Source organism: Echinops telfairi, unplaced genomic scaffold (genome assembly GCF_000313985.2).
Source record: "Echinops telfairi isolate 266 unplaced genomic scaffold, ASM31398v2 ScPeMD7_23;HRSCAF=83, whole genome shotgun sequence".
NCBI lineage: Eukaryota > Metazoa > Chordata > Mammalia > Afrosoricida > Tenrecidae > Echinops > Echinops telfairi.
This window is the reverse complement of record NW_022103920.1, coordinates 54304704-54321413: the sequence shown is the minus strand read 5'-3', so window position 1 is coordinate 54321413 and position 16710 is coordinate 54304704. Positions and strand designations below refer to the sequence as shown.

Genomic DNA, 16710 nt, shown 5'->3' with positions numbered 1-16710 from the left:
GGAGCCACATGGAGACCTCTGCCAGTGCTGATGCTTCCACTGCCCCTGGATCCACAAGACTTTCCACCCATTGGCCTGTGATCTTCCTGCATTCAGCATCATTGCATGTGTTGCGTGAGTCTGAAGGGGATTTTATAGATTGGTATCGGACATATGGGCTAATATCGGACTTTTGGTTGTGATCTGGACTGGGACGGGATGTTTTCTCAATATTCAATTGCTCTTGTACATAAAACTCTTTCTTATACACATATGAGAGTCTATGAATTTGTTTCCCCAGTAGACTCAGACTAGCACAATAATCTATTTTTTGTTGTTTTTTTATTATTTTTTTATAAAAATTTCCACAAAGTTCTTACTAATTCAAAATTAATAAAAAAATTTATACAAAATTTTTATATTACTAATTCAATCAATCCAAACTTTCTGCCAGCTGCCAAAAGCAACACTTCAGATTGTCTGAGCTCATCATTTTGGAGAAATCCCTTCTGGAATTTTCTGGTTTGCCTGTCCCAATGCGGAGCTGTAACTCTTAGGTTTCCACCAGTATCAACAATTTGAGGACTGTCCAATCTCTTTTCTCTGGTGGGTATTTGCATCCTATACTGCCCACTTTTCTCAGTCCAGTTTGTTCTAACATTTTCATTAAAACATTTACCGGAAGCACACCTTCCAGTAAATCTCAGCAAAGAGTATATGGGGGCAACTTTAGGGAAAACTTACATACTGAAAACTCTTTATTTTCTACCCTCACAGTTAGACAATGATTTGTCTATGTACCTAATTCCACTTTGGAAATAATTTCCTCCACTATCTTCTGACTCCCAGGGATCTTTTTTTTGGAACACAACCCCCAAATCACTCCAAAAGCCAGTCAGTGCCAGTGAGTCAACTGTGACTCACAGAAACTCCATAGGGCGGAGTAGAATGCCTCTGTGAGTTTCCAAGGCTGTAAATCTTTTCGGAGTAGAAAGTCTCATCTTTCTCCTACAGAGAGCCTGGTGTTCCAAACTGCTGACCACATAACCCATATGCCACCAGGGCTCCTTACTGCATCCTGTGCCATCTTAATTCCGGTTCCTTTGGTCCATCCTGCCCTTGCTTTGTCCCAAGGATTGGAAATTTCATAAGGACATGTCTTAGATGTGTCACTAATTTTACCCCAGGTGCCTGCACCTGGGCTAAGACCATTAATTTGGCAGCTCAAGTTCCTCATTTCTAGACAGTATTCTTGAGTTACTCATTCACCATCTCCTCCATTGTGTCTTCTCTCCTCTTTATCATTTCTATTCTAATTTACTAAGCATTTCTCCACGTCCCATCTTGTGGTCTTCTTGCTCTACTTTCTAGGAGATGATGGCAACTCCTGAGTTTTCTTATGTCATATTTTAAATTTCCAGCAGCACATTTTTCTTCTTGAATATGCTCCACATTTAAAAAATAAGCACCCTATTTTTGTTTCCTAATAGAAGAAGTCTCTTGCAAATACTAATTATTTTTGTTGTTTTTCTTCTGATTGTTTTTGTCTTTTTTTTTTTTTCATGTTCAAAATGTCCCTCACACGTCTGCTACTCTTTGCTATCCTGCTCCTATTTGGCACAGGAATCCAAAAAATGATTGGGAATTTTAGGATTTTTTTAAAGGATTTTCTGACTGAACATCAGTGAGGCCAAACCACTTCCCCACCACCCGTGATACCAACACAGCCTGCTGTTCTCTAGCGTGAAGACCAGGTGCTTTCTCCTCTGCAGGTGAGAAAGCTCAAGGCTTCCACTGGGTAGGCAAACCCCACGTTAACTGGATCAAGAAAGTAACCAGTGGATCCATTTGCTTTTTAAACAAATCTTTACCCATCTTTTTAAATTTCAGCACCTATACCCCTAATTTCTTTACTCCCTGTTGATAACCAGATGTTGTTAACTTTTGAGATCTGGGGGACTGACATACTGTGTTGGGCTAGGTCTCAATGAGTGGCTTAGGATTCAGCTTTCTAATATTTGATGTCATCTATCACTCAGCCACTTGCTTTCCAATGCCACGGCTGCCAGCTCCTTTCCCTGTGGATGATGCATTCTTTTTTATTTTATTTTATTGGGAGTTCTTACAGTTCATACCGGATGTATGCATTCTAAATCAAATCTATTTTGTGTCCTTTCTGTGGGGCCACAGAAGGGCGCAGGAGTAGATGCATTTCTTTAATCCACTGCGCTTACCCAAAAGTCCCCATTAATTTTTCTTAACTAGATTTACTAATCCAACTAGATTTACTAATAAATAAAACAGACCTCTGTTGTTGGTAGGTGCTGTCAAATTGGTTCCAACTCAGAGAGACTATACGTACAACAGAACAAACGACGGATTTCACCATTAACTATTTCTTCTTTCCACCGCTTTTCTCTCAGTGTTCACTCAATTACTCCTATTAATTAGATTCTATCTGAGCAGAAGTAAGTTTAAACTGTGCTCCTAGGAAGTGAGGTGACATGTGCTCATAAAATGGTTAGGTCATTACCTGCAGTTTAATGTTCTCCCCTGCTGCACAAGTAAAGTAGATGTGATTTCACCATCAAGTTCTCCAAGTCTTGGTATATTACCAATATTAGTGCATAAAAGGTAACCACAGAGGACATCCCTGTTTCAAAAGAGTACCAATTATAGATCCATAAAGATATAGCAAATCACTTACAGTTTGAACAATAATCTCTCTCAATTTAGCATTACCAACCCTTCCTCAACATGTTTCACTATTCCCTCTTCTACCACAGATAATTCACATTTAACTTGTAAAATATCTTGAATGATGTTGGGTACCATCTTACTAGTATGTCTAATACACTTTAATTATCAATAGACATAATAATAAACCTCTTTAATAAGTTTCTTGTGAAGACTGAATAATAGATAAGTAAGATGCTATACAGATCTATCAGACTTTATTAGAGGGAGAATTAGAAACATTTTAAATCCACAAGAATTTTCCTATACGAGAGCCATCTGTAATATATCAATTTTGGAACAAAAAAATCAATTCACCCTTAAAGATATATCATTTACTGCATTTCATTTTACTGCATCTGTCTTAAACAAAAATTGTTTTCTCAACACAGAGGGATATTTCTTTCATTTTTTTAAAGTAACATTTATGTTCCCGGAACCTACTTAGTATTTTATGATATATACAGAAAATCAGACATGTTCTTTACCTTCTGGGAAATTATACTCTACTTCAGAATGTAAATCAATATATTTAAACTTATAAAACAGAGTTGGAACCAGGGCCACAGAATAGTACAAAGGATCGTCAGGGTTTAGAAGAGCAGAGGAAGAGAATTCATTTCTACAGTCAGCCGGGAATGGAGGGACAGAGAAAGTGTAGCCGAGGCTAGATGTCAAAGGAGGGATAGGTGGTTGACTGGAGATAGTAGGAGTCTAAAAGCACTTGCACACTTTTTATCCCTTTTGGGCCCATCGCTGAAAGAGCAGCAATCAATCCATTTGTGACTTCTGACTGGAGCAAAATGCACCTTCCCACGTCCTCAGGAAGATTATGTCTTCCCCGCTTTCACAGGAACTTAGACAGAAATACAATGTAGTACATAATACCTGCAAACTTGAAAAACAAGCCCAAAAATCTAATAAAGCTGCTTACAGAGGAAGTAACTTACAAGTTAATACAGGTCCTTAGTGTGAGGAAGAGCAATCCAAATGGGAATGAAAGGATGCTGGTCACTGAAAAATGATGCTGACCTGCCTGACTGAGCGATGAATTCTAACGAGGTCACCTCACCGTTTGTTGCACTGTATCCAAGTGTTTTTGTCCTTGCCACAGTTCCCCTTCTCGGTGCCCTCAATATTCAGCTTCTCATAGCAGTATTTGTCGGACACTGTCACCTCTGGAGCACAAAAAATGCTCTGTCAGTAAGGGAGCTTTTACAGTAAAGGAAACATGTACCTTAAAAGACTCTTCTTCACTCTCAGTGTTATCAATTCAAAATACTGTACCTATAGTTCACCAGAGCTTTCCCACACCCCAGACATCTAATATACAGGTTCATTTTTTTCAAGACTGCTCATTGGAAATTTGGGAAACAAGTATATTTAGACCACTGGTAGGATTCAGACAGGTAGATTGCAAGTACTGCCCTCCTTAGCTTTAGGCCAACAATTAAAGTACAATGCCACCAAGTGGTTCCTGGAATAAAATGCTCCCAGCTAGAGGGTAAGCATTGGACTGCTAACTGCAAGGCTAGCAGTTCAAATCCACCAGCAGCTCTGAGGGAGAAAGATGAGGCTACCTGTTTCCATAAAGATTTACCGCCTCCGAAACTCTAGGTAGGGTCACTCTGAGTCAGAATCGACTAGACGGCAGCGGGTTTGGTGGTTTTCTTTGAGGTACTCTCACCTCGGGGCCGTACATGAAGTGTGCTTTACTCGTCCAGTGACTTTTATTAGTCATCAACAAAATGGATTTAAAATAGTTTTGCATTATCATTAAGAATTGGGGGAAAGGGTGGCATATTTTCTACTTTTTCATTATTTCTTAATGAACTACTTAATTTCATTTTGTGATTAGAAAAGCTGAAATTGGTGCTAAAATCATACTGAAAATGCATTTTAATGGTATGGTAGCATCTTTGTTAGATTATTTTCTGTCCATTTTTTTCCCCTGAAGTCGCGGTGGGTCAATGGATTTGTCTAAGAAATCAACTATTGCTTTACCTTAATCATGAGAAAACTGTTGGTGCACATTATAAATGTGTGTGTGTATGTATGTGTTAGCAGTTCCTTCTCCTACTTCTTGCTGTCAGCTACTTTGTTTCCTCAAGTGGAAGAGGTTTTTTTTTAAATGCATGTTTTTGTTCAGAATACAAACCCACAGGGCTAAAATTCCCCCAATCACATTTTCTCTAATTGCTCAAATGAAAGCATTCACTTTCTGTCCCGTGGTGACTAAAGCCACTGTTTATGATAACTGAGGATTTTCCTAGAACTCATTACATTTACAACCTGACTTCTAGTGCACACTGTCTTCTCAGAGCGTATGTATGACAGAAATTGTTTTTGGAAGGGCCAATATTAACTTCTGGGAAAAACATATTGTACAATATTTAAATATAAATCTAGAGTCACAATATCACTTTAATATAAATGTCATATGTTTCCTGTGAAAACACAACATATTTTGAAGAGAGTTAGCATTAAAAATTTTTTTGGCAGAGCTACATCAACAGAAGGTTACCTCTGAGTAGGAATGTTGGCCACGCACAGAAAGATATTGGAGGAGGAAAAAGCAACACCAGCTAAAGCGGCGATAGTTCTAAGTCAAGCCTGTGCAAGCCAGGGCACATGTCCATCCCATATGGCGATACAGGTTTTGCTTAAGGGCTCTCAGCTGAGGGTAGTCCAAGTGGAACTGAAATCCAGGCTTGTTCTTCTCTTGAGCTGCGTGCCCTGGCGTGGGCTTCATCTGCCTGGCAGCAAAGGTACCTTCTGTTTCATCCAAAGGCACTGCCAACTAGCCAAGAGGTGTGGGGCTTTGTTCTCCCAAAGGAGTCTTTCTCTGATGTTCAAAAAAGCATCTAAGCTAAGATATGCAGCGACTTTAAGGGTCTTCGAGACTCAAAGTGGTCAAAAACCTACTTCAAGTACACATGTCCTTGTAAAGATCATACTTTAAAGATCAGCAGGACACACTATTTACTTACTTTGTCCCCATATGTATTTGCATTGTCTGTCCCTGGTTTTACATCTTCCTCCAAAGCAAATTCCCTACAATGAAAAGGCATACCCATTAGCAATGCAATACCTGCTTACAGCAGATAAAGGAAGACACATGACTGGGAAAGATAGTAGATGCATATTATAAAGTCTTTGATCTCCAGTATTGGTTATGAGACATTTAAATTGATTTTCTTCTTTTGAGAAGATCTCATTATTTCTCTCATGGTGGTGTACATAAAAAATGTAAGTAAAAAAACTGAAGTGGCCTACCTGAACCCCATCACATGAGTATCCGTCCATTTTATGAATGTTAGGGGCACACTAGAAAAAGAGAGCAGACTATGAGCCAAATGCAGAGCAAAGGTACCAGATTAAGCGAATCTATTTAATATTTTCGTTTCAGAAATAAAGTCAGAAAATAGATTTGCCTTTAAACTATCTAAGAAGGAAAATGAAGAAGGTCAAGAGCGTTCCGGTACCCAAACATTTCAATAACCACCGCTCTGTGAAGTAACGCCAGTCCTACGACACAGTTCAAAGTTCAGTTATCACGGTATAGTAACAAAACCTGTCCCTAGTACAAACGTTGTTGCTACTCCACAATCCCCCAAATCACTCTGCGTGAGAACTCAGGATGAAATGCAGCTGGTGTGCTTTCTCCTGATAATATCAATTTACCAGAGGCAAAAACAATTGACTAAGAGTGACTGCAGTGGGCGCAGAGAAAGTTGGCATGAAGAGAACCCTGTTTCACAGACGCACCACTACTCGCAGCAAGAGAAACAAGGGCACACGCGCGAAATAACAAGAACGCCAGCGCAGAAAGAGCAAGCAGCACAGATCCCTGTCCCGAGCGGCAGAATGGCCAGCGCACTTCGTGACCCTCGAAGCAAGCCTCTCATAGGAGCATGAGAGAAAAAGGCCAGGCCTGACAAATCTCCTTTCCCCGCTCACGGCAACTGCAGAAGTTTGCAAGGCAACTTTGTAAATAAACAGTATTTTCAAATTGTAATATGCATTCTTCTTCTTTTTTAAGGAAAATGTCCCTTCAAAAGAGAAAGCCCTAAGTTCTGACCCAAATTGCATGATGTTATAATGATGACAACACTATTTCTCTACTCTCCAGATTCTAGGAAACAATCATTATATGTGTTTCGATCATCATCATAATACATTATAGACTCATTTGGGAAATGTAAGAAATGTAAGAAAGCATGACAAAAATGATTCATACTCTTACCACGCAAATGCAATTATTTTTCACACTTTGGTATATTCTCTCCCTACCTTTTCCTATGAAATCTGAAAATGTGAAATATATCCAATTGCATTATATATTATATATTGTAATTTTCCCTTTTCTTTCATCATATAAGTTTCCTCATTTCGGAGTGAACATTTTGTATGTATCATTTCTAGTGAATTAACAAACTACATAACCAATGTATTAAACATTCACTTAACATGATCCCCACCCAGTGTATGCTGTCACAGCTAAAGCAGCTAAAGCACCTTCAGGCAGACACTACTTTTGGATTTAGAATCCTTTAAAATTCTGGCTGCTTATTTTATAACTGCTTTGTAAAGAAATTCTACTAGTAGACACTCCCTCCAGAAGCCTAAGAGCTAAACATTTCATTATATCATCATCACCAGTAGGAATTCACATAGAAAAACATTTCTAATTAAATAGAAAGAGAGGAAAATAATTTCATGCAAAAGATCTTTAGTCTCCTAATTAAAATCAGCCATTTTCACAATGGTTAATGCAAAACTACCAACCCTGTAACTCTCTTCCCTGGAGAAAAAAAAATATGCAAGCAGCCCTGGTTTTGCACACAGTTCTGGTACCCAAGCATTTTAATGACCACAGCTTTGTTAAATAACACCAGTCCTACAACAACACAGTTCAAAGTTGTTATCACAGTACAGTAATAGTGTCCCCAGTACAAACTTCGTTGCTACCTCTGCAATCCCCCAAATCACCATGCAAGCCAGCAGATGCATATCGCAATGAGTGACCTATCCCATCACCACTTCCAAAGTCTGACAATGATTGTTCACCACTCATCTATTCCTCAGTTCAGACAGTAGAGTGTGGCTGTGCAGCCTCTTTGTTGTCTGGTGATAAATTATATTACCCATGTGATAGATTATAAAAATAGAAAATCAAAAGTGAGAATTGGCCAATAAAGATAAAAGGAAAAATGACCAACTGGAAGGGAACCCAAATGAACAATAAATGGATTACAGAAAGAATAGCTAACTGTGGGGAGTTGATACGGCTGCAGTTCCAAGGGCTCTAGATATGTGGCCAGAAGCACTTAGTGCAGGAGAACTTATCGACATGAAGTTAGTGGTTTTGATGAAAAGGATGAAGCTCTCCCAGGGGAAGTGACCCTGCGAAAAAACAAACCCTTCCCCATAAAGGAGCCCTCAGAGCTATTTCTCAACATTGAAAAATAAGAGTACACTGCTAGAAGGTGATCCAAACTTCATCAAAGCATAGAAAAAATATTTTCTCCATATCCTAGGTTAAACAGCAAGAAGATGAGCAAGTTTCAAACTACCCCTGAAAGAGTTTTTACAAAGAAATTAAAATACTTTACTTCTCAAAATTTCTAATTTTTTAAAATTTATAGTAAAAGGATAAGTAAATATATATATATATATATATACACATATATGTGTGTATATATATACATACGTGTGTATATACTATATATAATATATATTACTGTTATATATTACATATATGTGTGTATATACTTTATAATATATATATTACTATATATATAATATATATATATTACTGTTAGGCCTACAGTTCATACATGCACAGGTTTATTCCACACCAAGCAAGTTTAAACAAGTCTCTGTAATCAGTGGATAGCTTTAGGCAAGTTATCTTAATGTACTTAATCTGATGCCTTCAAAAAAAGTCCAATCAAAACAGTGGCTTCCAAAGACTTCTGCTAAACCAGTTAAATTCAAGTCAGCTCTAAAAATTATGGAGATGGTTTGGGGGAGTCTCAAGGGTACTGTTGATGGATTTTCTTGAAGGAAAACTGGGCAATCAAGAGGTTTGTTTTGATGTTTAAAGAAAAAAAATTTTTTTATGCATTGCTAAGAAAAAGGCCAGGGAAGTTGCACCAAGGAATTTTCTTGCATGATGATCACACAACCACCCAACTCCTTCTTCAAGAACAGCAAAGTGCCCTAACCAGAGTTTCATCGGGGACTCTATACCCCATCCGCCTCTCACTCCTGCCCTGCCACCTTCACACGTCTTTGGACAGTGATGTTTTAACGCGGTATAATTCTTGAGTAAAGTTTAGAGCAGGGGTCCTCAAACTACGGCCCCGCGGGCCACATGCAACCCGCCGAGGACATTTATCAGACCCGCTGGGTGTTTTTCCCTCATTTGTTTTTTACTTCAAAATAAGATATGTGCAGTGTGCATAGGAATTTGTTCATAGTTGCGTGTGTGTTTTTAACTATAGTCCGGCCCTCCAACGGTCTGAGAGACAGTGAACTGGCCCCCTGTTTAAAAAGTTTGAGGACCCCTGGTTCAGAGAGGTGGGACTACCTCCTTCAGAAGTATGTAGACCTACATGGAGCCTACGTCAAGAAAAGCTTCGTAATTCGGTATTTTTCTTTAATATAGTAGGTATGATTTTCTTAGCAACTTATTATTAATTTTTTACTTATTCTGGTATACTACACAATTGATAGGGCCATTACTTTTAAATCTCCCTCAATATGTAACCAACTATAAGAGAGTTTTAGCTACTTTGACAAAAGAGATTTGAAAGTCATAGGTGTTGTGATTTCCCCACTGATGAGACTCACTGTCATGGTTCATGGTTTCTCCTGCCACGGTGAGTGCTACTGTCCCACACAACAGGGCAAAGCAAGGGCTGACCACGAGGACATCTGTGCACCTTTCTTAACTTTGTCCAACTTTTCCCGCTTGCCTCTACATGACTAATGGCATCAGATTCAAGCGAAGCTTTTAATCTCTTAGCCGAGCTATGTTAGATAAACAAGCATCAAGTCAAGAAACAGGTCTTTTTCTGAAAATCCAATACTTTGTGGGTCTGTCTCGCTACTCTGGGGCTAACGCTCTTGTGTCATCCAGCTGAAGAAAAGTCACTATTTTCATTTCTTTCCTCAATCAACAGATGGAAATAAAACATCTTCTACATCCCAGTTAAACGAAAATAGCATAGGCAAGGCACGCAGCTAAGTTCAGTAATAAGACAAAAGTATGCGGAACATGTCCTTGAGCTTTCTTTACTGAAATTTAAAATCAGTGAAGTAAAAATCAATGAGCAAAGTTCCATGGAACATCTGTCTGTCTACATATCTCTTGAGTTATAAAGGGGCCATAAAGATGCCTCAGGAGCCCTGGTGGCACAGTGATTAAGCACTGGGCTGCTAACCAAGAGGTCGGAAGTCCAAACTCACTAGTCACTGCAGGAAAAAGAGTGGCCATCGGCTAACCTAGATCTACAGACTTGGAAACCCCACTGGACAATTCTACTCTACCTAGAGTGCCATTAGAAGTTTGTTTTTTGGTTTGGTCAAGGCATCTCTACTTTTATCCACAGGGCTTTGAGTAGCCCAGACGGCTCAGTGATGAGGGACTTGGCTGTTAACTGGCAGCTCAAACACACCAGATGCTCCACAGGAGAAAGACATAGAGCAGTCAGCTGTCAAAAAGAGCAATACTGGAAACCCTTCAGGTAGTTCAACTTCACCCTGTATGACTATGTCATTATGAGTTGGAATCAACTCAACAGCAAGGGTTTTTTTTTAAGAGCAATTATCGTATACATTACCTGGCTTGAATTTCCTGAGCATGTTTCATGAATATCACAATCATTTACCGCTTCTCGGCACACAGTCCCCATCGGCTGAAACTAAAATGAACAAAATTAATGTGCAAAACTGTGGTAAAAGGGAAAAAAAAGAACTTCTCACAGTTCCATCTAAAGAAGCAAAATGAAAATTGTTTGCATAGGAGTATCATGAGCTATCTTTCACATCTTGCAACAGCAGATGTGAAAACCACAGTTCCTGAATGAAAATGCTATTTTAATGGTTTTAAGAGAGTGTCTTGTGTGGAATAATTTACATATTCATCACACATCAGGCTGATGATATCTTGCTAAAACACGATAGTGCCTGATCATATGTTTATCCAAGGGACAAGGTAATCCAACTTCTAGCAATTCTCCATTCCAAAAAGCTCTTGGATTTACATTATACTTTTCATCTTACAACTACCTTTTCCACATTTCTCTTCTTTGTTGTATCTGCCAAGAAATTCAAAGCTCCTTTTCAGGCTGAAGTACAAGTTACATTTTCTGGCCAGGCTCTCTCTCATGCCTCCCTCCTCCTGGCTCAGTTTCATGTCGATCTAAATTTTGCTTTTTACTGTTTTTATGTTTCTGTTACTTGTGGCTGTATGTGCGAGATGTTTCTGTTTGGCTTTGGGTTTTGGTCTGTTTTCAAATATCTGTAGAACTTTTGGTGTCAGAGTTGTACAAACAAATTTTAAACCTCATTGGATTTATAAATCGCAAGAACACTCACTATAACAAAAGAAAACAGAAATACAGAATACATTATCATCCGTCCCCTCTCCACTTTAATCCTATCCCCCTGGAAACCAACGTTAACAATTTAGGCTGGGTCTTTCTAATTTTTTGTCTCTAATTACATAAACAGAACACATTGTTTGCTTCCTACACACACACACACACACACACACACACACACACACACACTTTCCTGTGTGAACTTAATCTTCCCCTTGCTCACAAGTCTCCTGCAGGTCTGACAACTCCTGCACAGTAAACTACCAGCTCCAATCAGGATTTCAACAGAGATGTAAACAGAATTCGTTTACTCATTCACTGACTCACTCATTCATTTATCAAGGATTTACCGGGCATTTAGAATATTCCAGGGATTATCCCAGCCACTATGGACTCAATGGGAAACAGAGCACGAGCTCTGTGCACAACTTAAACGTTTTCATGGAGGGTAAGTGGCCAGAAGAATAAAGAAGTAAGCAAGATAAAACATTGTTCTACTGTTCCTTTTGGGAATTCAAGCAAGATACACTTTTAGAGCATCTGAGGTAAGAATATGAACAGTTTTAAGGCAGATTTCATATCAAGTATAAGGTCACGAACTGCCAGGACACTTCCAGAAGTAGAGAGTAAGGAAGAACGTATCCTCAGTGCTGGGACAGAGCAGTAACTGCATGCACTAACATTATGTCCGTCAGGACTTACTTCCCAGTGAGGAGAGAACGATAATAGGCAAGTAAGCAATATTTTAAGAGGAGGTCTGTAAAAGTATGGTTTTGAGCAACAAGCCCACATGGAAGAAGCACATCAGCCTGCGCGATCATGAGGTGTTGATGGGATCAGATAACAGGCATCAGAAGACCCCCAAACAAACAAACAAACAAACAAACAAACAAACAAACCATACTGTTGAGAATGAGGGTAGGTCAGAGCAGAGCAGAGACCCCAAACCCATCTGTAGACAATGGGACATCACCTCACAGAGGGGTCACAAGGAAGGGATGAGTCACCCAGGGAGCAATACAGCACCTTTGGAACCCACAATATTCCTCTGGTTTCTTGAGACTTCCTCATCCCCCGCTATCATGACCCCAGTCCTGCCTTCCACTGTGAGCTGGACTGGAGCATGTACACAGGTACAGATAAGAGATAAGCGCTCACAACACACAGAATCCAGGAACAGGAATGGGAGTATCAATACCAGGAGGGTAGGGGGAGTGTGTTGAGAGGAGGGGTGGAAGGGGGAACCGATCGCAAAGATCGACACATAACCACCCCCGCCTCCCCCAGGAAAATGAACAACAAAAACCGTAGGGGAAGGCAGACAGCAGTTGGTGTAAGATATGAAAATAATAACAATTTATAATATAACAAGGGGTCATGAGGATGGCAGGGGGAGGAAGGAGGGAAAACATGAGGAGCTGATACCAAGGGCTTAATAGAAAGTAAATGTTTAGAAAATAATGATGGCAACATGTGTATGAATATGCTTGATACAATTGATGTATGGATTATTGTAAGAGTTGTATGAGTCCCCAATAAAATGACCTTTTAATAAAAAAGAAAAGTATGGCTTTGGTGTCAAATCCATCTGGTCACCTGGTTTTTTGTTTGTTTGCTTTTTAAGAAAGTTTTATTGTAACACAAAGTTGCTAATGTGTTACAATTGGTTGCTTTCCTGTCGCAGAGGCAGCATGGAGTAACTGCAACAGACTTTTGGACCCACAAAGCCTAAATTATTAACTATCTGATCTTTGAAATGTTTGTCAAACCCTGTTTTATAGATATGTTATTGTAAACACATGTAGAAAAAGATGGATAAAGGGATGTACATGCTCTTCTATTCTCCGACCTCCATTCACTATGTTGTCTCTGGATCCCTTAGGAGTTCAGAGAATGGGTGGCCATAGAGAAACAGCTGAAAAGATCATACTTGACTGCTGCAGCTGTAGCAATTTTGTGTGTTAGTTAATCATGCCATTCAATTTCGGGTATTTTCATTTGTTAAAGTTTGTACTTGTTCCTTGAAATGACTATGTCACAAGGAGCTTAATTCTACAAAGAAAAGCAACTGGTGAAATGAAACACGCTCTACAGATGGGCGACGAAGAAGTGGAGGGTTTCAATAAATGACTTGGCGCCCCTTGCTATGACAGTCAGAACGGAGGCGGACAGAATACACTGAGGGAGCCAGAATGGAAGAATGTCTGTTTTGCACTTGGTTTAATCTTCCTTTTTTTTTTTTAAGAGAGCACTGTCAGAGATTTCTGCCGGTGCCTTACTTGACTTAGTAAGTTGCCATAAGGCATAGTGGAAAGAGGATACAAAGCAAACTGCTGCCAGCAGATCTGGGATGTACCGCTCCTTATCAAGTGAGCCTGCACAAGTCATCACCTTCCTTGAGATTGGCTTGCTCCAAAAGAAAAAGTAGGACAAAAGTGATTGTGGTCTCAACCAGCATTGACTGTGTTCTACACAAAGACATATGGCAATGTCTGGCGTAGTGGTTATGCATGGGACTATGATCCCAAAGGCCAGCGGTTGGAAACCACCAGCTGCTCCTCTGGAGAAAGACAGAGCTTGCTACGCCTGTACAGAGTTACTGTTGATAAAAGGGAGTACGTGTTGCAGGTAAGCAGGGCCCAGGATGTAGAACCCTGAAACAAAAGGAGGCTGGGCTGATGTGTTACAACACGTCCTTCTCTCTATTTAACAGAGAGATCTTCATCTGCTCTATGCCAGGATCCCTGTCAGACTTGTGACTATCTGCATGTTCTTTTTCATCCTGTTTTTGCTTTTTTGGTACGAATCTATATAATATAGGCAGGATAGGCAAACTTACAGAGACAGCGACAGAGCCCACGGTTCCTGCGGGGCATGGGAGGGGAGGAGGCAGAAGGAGGTGAGCGGTGAGCCAATAATGACAGGTACAGGGGGATAGTAAGTGTTCTAAAATTGATGTGAGGAGGGTGGAGCTTTTATGGTAGTGTTTGAGCAATCCAATTGTATCTGAGAGGAATTACTGAGAGGTGATGATGGGTAAACATGATAGTGGGGCCAGAGAGGGGGAAAGAAGAAAAGAGAAAAAGGAAGAAGAAAGTAAAAAATATATAAATATGTGCATGTGTATATATGTAAATACCGGTATATTTGTTTTTAGAGGTATATATATGCAGATGCAACAAGAAGCAGATGGACTTTGGGCATCTACTTAAATCTTACCTCAGTAAAAGAACGGTTTGCTCAAATGATGTGGCATTGTCTGATACTCACCTTCCTGACACGATTGCTAAAGACACAATGGGTACATAAACAAATGTGGTGTAAGAAAGCTGAAGGCGCCAGGCTATTAAAAGATAAAGTGTCTGGGGTCTTAAAGGCTTGTAGTTAAACAAGTGGTCATCTATCAGGGAAGCAACAAAGTCCACATAGAAGAAGTCCACCAGCCTGTGTGATCATGAGGTATTGACAGGAATAGGTATCAGAAGTTCAAAACCAAGCAGCCAAATCAATGTGAAGGGGCGTGGATGTAGTGGAGACCCAAAACCCACCATAAGATATTTGGACTGTCCTTCTCAGAGGGGCTACACTGATACTGTATAACCCCACTTGAAGGGAGTAAACAATAAAATTGTATGTGAATGAATATACTGTATGGTGTAAGATATGGCAAAAAATAAATAAATAAGGGTTCGTGGGGGTAGGGTGAGGGAGGGAGGGGATAAAAAGAAGCTGATACCAAGGAGTTCAAGAAGAAAGATGTTTTGAAACTGATTGTGGCAGCAATTGTACAATACTGCTTGATGTGATTGAACCATGAAATGTTATATCTATAAGAGCTCCCAATAAAATAATTTTAAAGAAAAGGGAGCTACCGTCTCAGAAACTCACAAAGGCAATTCTACCCTGTCCTATAGGATCACCGTGAGTCAGTATTGACTCTGTGGCAGTGAGTTGGCTTTTAAAAATTTGTTTGTTTAGAGACATGCTTGTTTGTCTCAACTGCGAGGAATGAGGAAAGATAATGGCACCTATTGGGTACAAGCTAGAGATGCTGCAGGAAAGAATGTACAATATACACACTCACAGAATTATCAGGCCAAAATGTTAGTATTTCCAGGGTTGAGAAAGCCTGGCCAAAGATGATAGAAAAGTTCTTAGCACAGCTGATGGTGCCCAACTATCAAAAGATACAGTGTCTGGGGTCTTAAAGGCTTGAAGTTAAATAAGCAGCCATTAGCAGGGAAGCAACAAGCCCACATTGAAGAAGCACATCAGCCTGTGTGATCCTGAGGTGTCCCCAGGATCAGGTAACAGGCATCAGAAGATCCAAACAAACAAACATATTGTTGAGAACAAGAAGGGTCGGAGCAGAGACCCAAACCCATCTGTAGACCACGGGGTTCCCTTCACAGAAAGGTAGCAAGGAAGGAATGAGTCAACCAAGGTGAATATAGTACCCATGAAACCCACAATATTCCTCTGGTTCCTTAAGGCTTCTTTACCCCCAACTCTTATGACCCCAATCCTGCCTTAGGCTGGAACATGTACCCAGGTACAGATAGATAAGAGCTCAGGACACGTGGAATCCAGGTCAGATAAACCCCTCAGGTACAGAAACGGAAGTAGCGACACCAGGAGGGTCGGGGGAAGGTGGGGAGGAGGAGGGAAGAAACGGTGGGGAAAAGGAGACAGCAGTCGGTGTAATACATGCAAATAATAATAATTTATACTTTATCAAGGGGTCACAAGGGTGGGAATGGGAGGGAAGGAAAAAAGAGGCACTGATACTAAGAGCTCAATAAAGTAAATGTTTAGAAAATAATGATGGTAACAAATGTAAAAATATGCTTGATACAATTGATGTATGGATTGTTATAAGAGCTGTAAGAACCCTCAATAAAATGATCTTAAAAAAAAAAGTTCTTAGCACAATCCCTGGCACATAGATGTTTACATTTATGTTGTTTCCTTTCCCACCCTCTCTCGGGCGACAGCAAGTACTCATTAAGAAAGAGCTGTGCAGCTTTCATTCCTTCAACAAATATTTACAGAGTGCTTGTGCTTCCAGAAAATATACAGACTACAGGATGAGGCAGATTCTAAGCCTGAAAATACTGTAGAATATTGTACCAGATTTTATCTGAAAAAGAGATCAAAGCAACACATTTCTGTAGGAATGGTAAGCCCCCAATACTTGTCTTGATGATGTGAGAATGTAGCTTGGGAGGATGAGGATCGATCATGTTTGTAAAAAATGCATTTTAAGCAATCCAAATTGGTGGGGAGGTGGGTGTGGGAGGCCTGGTAGGGCATGATCAAGGGGAATATAACAAAGAGGAAGTGCTGAAATCCTGGTGGGGACTGAGCATGATAGTGGGACAGG

The 16710-nt window shown here is 40.0% G+C and overlaps 1 protein-coding gene across 13 annotated transcripts in view; it reads right to left on the bottom strand.

The window, feature by feature from the left end:
* The window catches only part of ADAM22 (ADAM metallopeptidase domain 22), a 278417-nt gene that overhangs the window by 35668 nt on the left and 226039 nt on the right, over positions 1–16710 (bottom strand). For all 13 annotated transcript variants that reach the window (XM_030885248.2, XM_030885251.2, XM_045289018.1 and 10 more), the window contains exons 18-22: positions 10566–10646; positions 5992–6042; positions 5706–5769; positions 3788–3893; positions 2513–2632 (exon numbers count right to left, since the gene is read on the bottom strand). In XM_030885248.2, coding sequence (XP_030741108.1) covers positions 2513–2632; positions 3788–3893; positions 5706–5769; positions 5992–6042; positions 10566–10646 — 422 coding nt within the window. The remainder of the gene's footprint in view (positions 1–2512; positions 2633–3787; positions 3894–5705; positions 5770–5991; positions 6043–10565; positions 10647–16710) is intronic.